Genomic DNA, 10,694 nt, shown 5'->3' on the forward strand with positions numbered 1-10,694 from the left:
TCCTGGGCGCTACCCTGGGTAGCTCCTCCGGTGCGCACAGCCATTCCCCCAAACAACAAGGAACCATCGGGACCGTTCATCTCGAAACGAACGGACCAGATCCGCGCGCTGCCGGTGCTGCGGAGCCCCGAAGCGTACCCCGCGACATATAATCTCGGCCCCATTCCCAGCCCCCGCAGTCTCGCCTGCTCCGCCACGCCTTCCTTTTTCACTTCTTCCCTCCATTCTCTTCCCCCAGAGGCGCGGAGGCGGAGAGGGAGCCGAACCGGGGGCGGAGGCGAAGGGGCTCGGCGGCGTCTTCGGGCGAGCTCCGGGAGGTGAGCTCGCATCTCCCCGTCCTCCCCACCGCTGTGTCCCCCGCGGCGCGTTGTTCGATCTGGCGTGGGGTTTTTGGGGGTTTTTGGTGGCCGGGTACGGTTTGGGGGAGAATGGGTTCGCCGTGTAACGCGCGTGCTCCGGGGGCTGCTCCGATTCTAGGCGCTCTTCCTCGAGGTGTTCGTGTGGTTGATCTCCGACCGCGGCGCCCTTGCTCGCGCGCTCCGTTTCGCGGCGCGTTTTCGGTAGGTCTTTTTTTTTTTGGGGGGGGGGGGGGGGGTGGGGGGATTTTCGGGGTCCCGTGCAATGTAGAGGTTTCGGGTTGCTCGGGTTACAGGGGGTTTGCTTCGAGGGGTTTGTAGGATCGATCTCTGGACGCGGTGCTCGCGCTCGTCTCTCTCGCTTCGATTGGGGGATTTGGGTTCTGACGAATGTACGGTCCCCGCGCTGTTTGATTCGAGATGGCTCCGTGATATCGCGCACGCTGCTCCTGTTCATAGCTGATTTAGTTTGGATTTCGGTGCGCTCTCCCCCATCCTTAGTTTCGTTTCTGAATTTTGGGACTGTTCCTGCGTGCGCACAATTTTGGTACGGAGGGGGCATTCAGTTCAGTTCAGTTCGTGCGGTTTTTTCTTCTTCGTGACCAGTTGAGTGTATGGTTCTTATTTTGTGATCGAACTGTGCCTGCTCGGGAGGATTCGCTGCAATAATCTCGTGCTCTACTGGTGCACGCTAGTTTCGATTACTATTTCGGTTTTGCAAGGGCATTTGCTTTATTATGGGTGTATTATTTGGGAAATGAATCACCGCTTCTGCCTCGGTAGGAACATTGGCTTGGATTTGTTTTTGATTTCCCCTCACCTCCTGTTACCGTGGACTGATTTCGCCTCTGTGTTTTGAAATAGGCGAGAGGGCAGCGCGAGCGGGGGACTCCACGGCGGCGCTGGCAAGTGCTTCTCTCCCTCCTCCTCCTCCTCCTCCCCCCATCTCTCCGGTGTTCCTGCGCCCTTTATTTCTCTCCAGCCGATCCCATTCGCCCCTCACCCCTCCTGCGTCACGCGAATCCCGTGGTGCCTCCGCCGGCCACAGCCGCTTGAGGGCCTAGCTCCTCGCAGGTCCGAGGGGCGAGCCCCCGAGGGCCGTCTTCACGGCCTCCACCGGCTTCTGTGTTTTGGTGGACTGATTTCGCCCTGGGTGTTTTGGAATACCCGTGTTGCTTAGATTCCCTACTGTTTGTGCTTCGTGATAGATCCTTTTCAGATGCTGTTTCTGTCCTGGATGTACTTAGATTGTAATTTAGTCGGTGCGCCATTTCTAGTTGGTCATTTACTTCATTTTCAGACTACAGTTCTGCAACTGTGAACAATATTTCTAGGATCGCATTTCGGTTATGATTGTTGTAATGCGTGTTACTGGTTGCACAGACATTCTGATTTTGGAGTGCTATGCATGAACACGGCTTGCTAATATATTGAATTTGCAGGGCTAATGCTTGGTTGAAATCCTATGCCAGCTATGTTATGCTTTCAGTTTTATCAAGCTACTTCCAGTTCTAGTATTAGACAACCTCCTTTCTATTAGTGTTCTGTGTTCGGATAGTATCCCCTTTAAAATTGAAAATCCCCATAGTCAAGAAGTTGTTGTGCTTGTTGCCCTTGCAATGCATTTATATCCTGTTCTTGTATTTTTGTTTTATTTCTGGCGCTCCAGTTTTTATTTGACAATTATTTTACTCAAATAATATCATTGCGAATAATGAAAGGGTAATGTAGCACTCTTGCAACTTCTTTTACATGTGGTTTCCTTTTCATCAAGAATCTCGCTCTGTTCTGCCTTGCCTAGAACACCATGTATCTTACTTCTCACATTTAATAGTTGTGAGTGCCTACTGTCTAGTGCCCTGTAATTTTACGTTTGCCCTAGTCATATTTTGATGTTACATTTCTATTTCTTTATTGTCATGTTTTGGTGCTACCTTTCTAATTGTTTACTGTCATGTTTTGATGTTACCTTCTTTATTGCATTATTGTCCTGTTTGTATGATTCACATGATCAACATTGTTTTTAAAATCCTTCCCAAGTATAAACTTGTTTAGATGTGTTTCCACTTCTATTTACCTTATGTTCTTGTGTATCACTAAACCTTAGAAAATTAACTTCATTCAGATCTGATTGTATGGCGGCTAAAACGGGTGGAGCTGTCGAAGTGCATAAGAATGACACTGTCAAACGCACAGCAATGGCAAGGCGTGGCTTTGGCCGTGAAGGGAAGCCCATTAGGTTACTGTCAAACCACTTTGCTGTGAACCTTAGTGGGGTTGATGCGGTTTTCTACCAATACAGTGTAATGCAACATTCTGAAATCTGCAGTTGTTATTCTTTTCTCATGCATTTGATGATTGTCGTTCAGTGCCTATTCTGAAACTATTTGTGATTATATCGTAGGTTTCCATCAAATCTGATGATGATACGGTGATTGATGGCAAGGGTATTGGCCGGAAAGTCATTGATAAAATGCTGCAAACATACAGTTCTGAGCTTGCTGGGAAGGACTTTGCCTATGATGGTGAGAAATGTCTATTTACTGTTGGGCCTCTTCCACAGAACAACTTCGAGTTCACTGTTATCATGGAGGAAACATCTTCAAGGTTTGTGTGTATCTTCAATTGTAGCAACTATCCAAGTTGACAAATTTTGTGAAATTTCAAGTATCTGAATATTGACCCATTCTTGTTCTTTTTCTGTGCAATTTCCTGTTGCCATTTCCTAAAAATTTATGTTCAAAATCATATGTTCTTTGTTGTGCAGATCTTTTTTTGTCTTTCATTGTGGGGGTATAGTGTCTAATTTATTATTTTACCTTAACCATGAAAGAAATACCTTTGGAGATCATTTGTTGGACTGCATACTTTCGTTACATATTTACATTACCACATGCTACTGGCATCTTGTTTAAAAGTAAGGAGGCAACACCAGTCAGCTTGTTCTCCTACTGCTATTTCAGTTCCAAAGTTTTGGGAATCTGTGAAACAGTATGACATTTGTAGTTAACTGGTCTCTTGCATAGAGGGCTAGCCTTTTTTTTGTTGGGTCTGTTTTTGTACACAGAAGAACTTGTGGGAAGCAAAATGAGGAAACATCCATAAATTCCTTTGTGGCTTAACCTATATGTGGCCCAAAGTATACTTGAAAAGGTTAACCCAATCGGATTACTGTGTTGAAGTTTTATTTGCTATTTGGTTAAGCCACAAAGGAGTTTATGTAATTGGAACTTCTGTTCATGATATTTGTTGTAGTATCATACTCATTGGTACATTCTGTTAATTCTTGAGACAGGTATAGGTAAACAAATATCAATAGCAAACTTACACAAAGCTCATATCTTCTTCAGGGCTGTTGGTGGGAGTCCTGAACATGGAAGCCCTAGTCTTGGTGACAAGAAACGAGCAAAGCGGTCACATCTTCCAAAACAGTTTGTAGTGGGTATAAGTTATGCAGCAAAGATCCCCCTCAGATCAGTTGCTTTGGCGCTTCAGGGAAGTGACTCGGATCATGCCCAGGATGCTCTGAGAGTCCTCGACATTGTTTTAAGGCAACAACAGGCTAAGCGGTACGGAGAACGTAATTTTACACTCTCTTTATCCCTTCAGTGTCATTCTGATTGTAATTATTGTTTGTTGTATCCAGAGGTTGCCTACTCGTTAGGCAATCATTTTTCAGTGATGACAGTAGAAACTTAGTTGATTTAACTGGTGGCGTCAGTGGATGTCGTGGACTCCATTCTAGTTTCCGTACTACCAGGGGTGGTTTATCTTTAAACATGGGTACGTGTTCTTTTATCGACCTCAGGATTTTGATTCACGTTGCTAATCTTGATAACTTTCGTGCCACATTTATTTTAAACAGATGTTTCAACCACTATGATTGTGACTCCCGGACCTGTTGTCAACTTCCTCCTTACAAATCAAAATGTCAGAGACATTAGAGACCTCGACTGGCTCAAGGTACACATTATTATACCACCCCATGATACCCCAGATTTTGTTTCTTCTATTGAATCAATATTTTTAGCTTTTTGCCTTTTTGTTTTGTCATGATGCATACTTTTAGAACTTGTCTCAAACTTGTCGTTGTATATTTTGCAGGCTAAGAGAATGTTGAAAAATCTGAGAGTTAGAGCTACGCACAACAACATGGAATTTAAGATCATTGGGCTTAGTGATCAACCATGCTATAAACAAACGTATGGTTCTATTCTGGCATGCATTATTTATTATATTTCTCACAGATGGTTTCTTTTATTCTAGATCTCTGGTCAATCTTGTATTATACTGTAGTTTATCCTTAATTCTCATGCTTGGTCTGTCCAACCTGCCTTGACTTTTTCCTCCAGTTATACAAACATACTGCTGTAGGATCCACACATTAATTGTGTATAACTTTCAGCAATAGTGTATTTGTGAATATACACACTGAACTCATCATGTAAAAATTAAACTTGTCACCTTGAATATTTTTATAATACCATACCTTATGATCTTTCCACATATATTGTAATGTAAAACCAATGTTCAGAGCCACTTGAGACCAGAAAAGAAAACAGATGTTATTTACCTGGAGATATTAGTTTATTTAGTAGTTACAGTTACTACAACCTTCTTTGGTCATGTTGAAATCTACATTGATGCACAGATTTCCAATGAAAGTTCGGAATGGGAGCAGTGAAGGTCAGACTGTTGATATTACTGTTGAGGAATACTTCAAAACCAAGCAGGTGGTTTTGGATAAACCTTATCTTCCATGTCTTGATGTGGGAAAACCAAAACGCCCGAATTATCTCCCAATTGAGGTTTCAACCTTGTCTGTTATTCATTTCATACCTATCCTGGTAGTTTTAGTTTCTGGCTGCACACAAAGTCCAACTTGTGATTTTTTTTTCGTGCAGCTGGCGAACTTGATATCACTTCAACGTTATACAAAGGCACTATCTTCTCAGCAAAGAACAATGTTGGTTGAAAAATCACGGCAGAAACCTCAGGATCGCATGAGAGTTGTTACCGATGTGGGTTTGCTGACTTCTGTTGAGATATTACAGCTTACAGTATTTATTTTGCTTTGTTGCTGACATATGCAATTTACAGGCATTAAAAAGTAACAAATATGATGATGATCCAATCTTTTCTTCCTGTGGCATTAAAATTGAGAATCAGCTCACGCGTGTTGATGGCCGTGTTCTGTCTGCGCCAATGGTTAGACCTGATCTATTTTGCATTTTGCTCTTTTCATAGATGACTCATGTACTGATATGTCATTCCAGTTGGTTGTCGGAAATAGTGAAGATTGTTTTCCAAGCAGAGGCAGGTGGAATTATAATAACAAGGTATGACCTAACTGTCTTATAATAAAAGGCAGCCACTTGTCTACTTATATTGGAGCACACCTAGCCAAACTATTCTGGAATGAACTTACATTTCATATGGTTACATTTGCAGAAACTATTTGAGCCTGTCAAGATTGAGCGTTGGGCGATTGTTAATTTCTCTGCTCGTTGTGACATGAGCCGGATCTCTAGAGATCTGATAAACTGTGGACGAACCAAAGGCATCGTAAGTTTATTTTGCAGTAAAGTTTGACTGTATGCTTGTCTTTAAGGATGGGGTGTTGACCATGTAATTTATACGTTTTTATGTTGCGTAGATTATTGAGCGCCCTTTCAGCCTTGTGGACGAGGATAGCCAAGCTAGGAGATGTACTCCTATTGAAAGGGTTGAAAGGATGTTCGAAAAAGTTAAAGCAAACCTTCCTGGTCCTCCGGAATTTCTGCTTTGTGTTCTACCGGAGAGGAAGAATTGTGATATTTACGGTAATATGTTAAAACAGTTGATATTCTTTACACTCATGAATTCTTCACGACTTCACGTAACCAACTCCTTTTATCATCCTAAAGGTCCATGGAAGAAGAAAAATCTTCATGAGATGGGTATTGTCACTCAATGCGTTGTTCCTAGTAATAAGATGAATGATCAATACTTCACCAATGTTCTTCTAAAGATCAATGCGAAGGTATGGATACTTATATCTTTACCTGATCGTGCCTCTTAAGTTAGACCTAACTCTTACAGTAGCTTGGCTGGGTGAACTTTAATATGTTTATTCCTGTTAATAGCTTGGCGGAATGAACTCTAAACTGGCAATGGAGCATCGCCATATGACTCCAATGGTCAGCAAGATACCCACATTAATTCTGGGAATGGATGTTTCACATGGCTCTCCAGGTCGATCAGATATACCGTCAATAGCTGCTGTATGTCTTCTCCCTTCTGCAGTAATTGCATCAAACACATATCTTGTAGTTTTATCCCTTGAGTACTCCGAAGATTGGCTGCATTGTTTAAACGAAAATGTAGCACTAAATCACTAATAGTCTGTGTGCATCATTCAAAGAATAAATAGCGAATTCAAGAAATTTTGAAGGCTCTAATTTGATCATCTGATTTAGCTAGTATGTTCAAGTTTCTTTCCTATTGGACAATTGTGGGGTTATTATATACCATGCATATGCTACAGGTTGTTGGGTCCAGATGTTGGCCACTGATATCACGGTACAGGGCATCTGTCCGGACCCAGTCTCCAAAGGTAGAGATGATTGATTCTCTTTTTAAGCCACTGGATGATGGAAAGGATGATGGTATAATAAGGTGTTGTAAACTTATCTCTCATGTATTATTTCTGTTTACACCTGGCCGTCTTTTAGTTGTAAGGTATGTTCTTCTAAGCCAGTTACATATTTTTGCTTTGTATTTTCAGGGAGCTTCTACTAGACTTCTACCAAACCAGTGAACAAAGAAAGCCGTCGCAGATAATCATTTTTAGGTCTCTATTTTTTTATTTTAGCATAAAAATTTATAGATACTTTGGACCTTACACTTTCATAGTTATGCTGATGCTGTAAATATGTTTAGTTGTCTCCTAGAATTATTTCATTGGATTATGGAAACTTGCTGTAGCCTTTTACAAAAGAAATATTGAGATCTTTTTTCCTGTTTGACAAAGAGAGATGTGAGGTCTACAAGCCTTCAGTTATCTACAGAAAAGAAAAAAATTGTACTATGTGGAACTACTAAACCATTTTCTCTTCCTGCCCTTTCCCTCTTTTTATTCCACATTCGAGAATAAGAGTTGGTTGGTGGTAATGCGGCACCCATAAACATATCAAATGGCACTGTTTCATAAAATGGATATATACATTTATTAGAGAGTTTGGATTCTAAGTACATTTTCGTGTTTGAGCTTACTTATGTAGCTTTTTAATTTTGAAAACGCATTGACTTCCTCACAAAAACAACTCAATATGTATTTCGTTGACATGAAAAAGTCCGAGCGTAGCTTTCTGTTTGCATGCGGAAACAATAGACATCATAAATAATACTACCTCTGTTCCAAAATGTTAGCTTTCCGAAACATACTACATTTCGTATGTAATAGCATTCTCTTTGTTGCCTTATGTGTTTCAGCTTTCAGCTACATTGTAATAAATAGTTACAGGTAGTTTAATTTTTTTCATCATTTTTCTTATGTTTGCAGGGATGGTGTGAGTGAGTCTCAGTTTAGCCAAGTACTGAATCTTGAGGTTGATCAAATAATGAAGGTTGCCCTTGGCACTTATCTGTCTTGATAAACACCTTGCTTTCTGTAAGTACTTTTTGATAGAATTTTGATGATGCAGGCTTACCAGAATATGGGTCAGGGGCCACCTCCAAAGATTACAGTTATCATTGCTCAAAAGAATCACCACACGAAACTGTTCCAAGCTGATGCACCAGATAATGTTCCTCCTGGTATGCAATTGTCCTCCGTCAAACAGAAGAGAACAATATAAGGAACTAATTGCATTCTGGTTGTTTGAACAGGGACTGTAGTGGACTCGGGTATTGTTCATCCAAAACAGTATGATTTCTACATGTGTCCACATGCTGGACCTATAGTAAGTCTTCTTGCTGAGATCCTAGAGTATTGGAATTGCATCAATTGAAATCTGTAAATTTTAACCATTTGTAATATTCATTGTCAACTGCATAGTTATGTGTCAGGCTTTTCATGACTTCTGTACATTTGGCATCCTAAATACTACTACCAGTGTGCATGTAAGCATTGTGTATATTTCACATCCTAAATACTTGTGAAATGTGATCTGCCTTGTAGGGTACCTCAAGGCCCACCCATTATCATGTCTTGCTTGATGAGATTGGCTTCTCACCAGATGACCTCCAAAAGCTAGTTCTCTCACTTTCCTATGTGTAAGTACATGGCTGTTTTCAAATCTATACCGCATGCAATCTCACATGGCACTCGTGAGTCTGGATTCTAATATTTGTGTGTTTGTGCAGTTATCAGAGGAGCACCACTGCAATATCTGTGGGTATGTTGATATATGTTCATCACATTTTGTTTGATTTCGTATTTTGAAATATGCCATGACGTTTGATCAATGCTTCTTTTATTCTCCAGTGGCACCTGTCTGTTACGCTCACCTTGCAGCAGCACAGATGAGCCAGTTCATGAAATTCGAGGAATTTGCTGATACTTCATCTGGGAGTGGTATCCCGTCATCTACGGCAACTGTCCCTGAACTGCCGCGGTTACATGCTGATGTCTGCAGTTCGATGTTCTTTTGTTGAGCTGGTTTTAGTCGGTCGGTTGTGCAGTAAGGGTTGACTCTGTCCGTGTGAAGAAACCTGGTATTGGACAGGTGACAGTAGGCTTTACCGGGATCAATTTTTTGGTTATTTTCTCTGGACTGTGTATGTAGTGCACCGTGATTAGTATAGTGTCAGTGGTTAGGGTCATCCGGAGAGTAGTAACAGTTGACGCTTGATCGATAGAAGGCTTATGGAATATGGATATGTACTTCAGATTCTAAACTTTCTGCCATCCGTAAGCGGGGTAACATTGATATATGTGCTGAAATGTTTTGGGGGATTGACTCCAAGCAGTTTAAGTGAGAATGGCTGCGAGATGTGTATCCCCACTGGTTTTGATAGTCTGCTATTTCGTAAAAATGTACATACGCACCATTGTGATATTGTCTTGAATAGCCTTACATTAGACCAACAGAAATTAAATTAAGGTAAACACATGTTGTATTGTACTAGTACCTAATTGTGAAGGCCTGCTGTAGAGATGGAGTTCTTATAATGGCAGACAGTTCTTGCGGACTCAGCGTCCCAGGCCATTGACAGCGGCCATTTCTCCAGAATCGCTGGAACAAATTATTTGGTAGACTGAAACACAACCTTTGCTTTTCTGAAATCAATTACTAGTACTATTTGTTGTATCGGTCCCAAAGAATGTTGGGTTAAAACAATTTCTCTACAAACTTTATTTATGGTGAAACTAATTACTACTGGGGACGAAATAAGGGGAAACTTGTTACTGAACCGTCTTTTCCAGGCTCTCGCAAGAAAGAGGCAACCGCTGACCAGATCGTGATCTGGCTCCCCTCGGCCATTACACCTGGGCAAAACTCAGGCCTGGTTTTGGGCCAAGCCCGAAAAAGCCCGAAGCTAAAATGTCAAACCCAAACCTGGCTTGGCCTGACCGTCGGGCCTATAAATCGAGCCCGAACCCGGCCCGAAGTGGCAAAAGCCCGGCCCGGCCCAACAAGCCCGGCTCGAACCTTACCTAAATCGCAAAAACTGCAAGCCCGAGCCTGCCCGGCCCAACGTTCGGGCTCAAAAATCAAGCCCGAGCCTGGCCCGGGATTTTCGGGCCGGGTCATCCGGGCTGGGCTGTCCATGCCCAGCTGTAGTTCCCTTGCCCTTTGCTGGCTGTTACACCGGCCCTATAGGGTTTTCAAATTCTTCATCTCCGGTGTAGGAACATCAGCGGCATTGAGAATAAATGTCCTTTAGCCCATCTTAGATCGGTGTTTTTCCTTGGAGGAGAGTCAACGAGCTGGAGTTTGGAGTCGATCGCCGGACATTAGGCTTGGCATGCTAAAGTGCATGGGCTACGGCGGCAACATTCTGTGAAGGGGATAATGTTGGTGTCCTCAAATTCCGCCTCCGCCTGATGAACCTATGAGTTTGGCAGGGAACTTGCGAGTTTAGAGTCACCCATCTCAGTGCGGCCAGAGCCGCAAATATCTACCAGCCCTTCTCAGTACTAGCTTCTTCGGAAAAATGTGTTAGAGATATATTTGATATATGTGTATTTGGTAGTATATGATTTGTAGTCATCTCCTACCTTATCTCTAGGATAGCCTTCTTGGCTCCCAAGACTTGTACCCCTATATATACTCGTCCGAGAAACTCAATACAACATCCAACATATTTCGCATATCCTCTCTATCGTTCTACATGGTATCAGAGCGCCGCCGA

At 42.3% G+C, this 10,694-nt stretch overlaps 1 protein-coding gene across 1 annotated transcript; it reads left to right on the top strand.

Moving 5' to 3' along the window:
• The first annotated feature begins 214 nt into the window (after positions 1 to 214).
• Positions 215 to 9,272, top strand: LOC127300346 (protein argonaute 16). Its single transcript, XM_051330446.2, has 24 exons — positions 215 to 317; positions 1,221 to 1,261; positions 2,482 to 2,659; positions 2,761 to 2,963; positions 3,707 to 3,925; positions 4,003 to 4,139; positions 4,222 to 4,319; positions 4,461 to 4,558; positions 5,008 to 5,164; positions 5,261 to 5,377; positions 5,457 to 5,564; positions 5,633 to 5,695; positions 5,808 to 5,921; positions 6,013 to 6,178; positions 6,263 to 6,378; positions 6,482 to 6,619; positions 6,883 to 7,013; positions 7,123 to 7,188; positions 7,900 to 7,963; positions 8,042 to 8,153; positions 8,226 to 8,299; positions 8,518 to 8,612; positions 8,703 to 8,734; positions 8,824 to 9,272. The coding sequence occupies exons 3-24, from the start codon at positions 2,492 to 2,494 to the stop codon at positions 8,991 to 8,993; spliced, it is 2,646 nt and encodes an 881-aa protein (XP_051186406.1). The 5' UTR covers positions 215 to 317; positions 1,221 to 1,261; positions 2,482 to 2,491; the 3' UTR covers positions 8,994 to 9,272.
• Positions 9,273 to 10,694: the final 1,422 nt, after the last annotated feature.

The sequence above is a fragment of the Lolium perenne genome, chromosome 5 (assembly GCF_019359855.2).
Source record: "Lolium perenne isolate Kyuss_39 chromosome 5, Kyuss_2.0, whole genome shotgun sequence".
In the NCBI taxonomy this organism is placed as follows: Eukaryota; Viridiplantae; Streptophyta; class Magnoliopsida; order Poales; family Poaceae; genus Lolium; species Lolium perenne.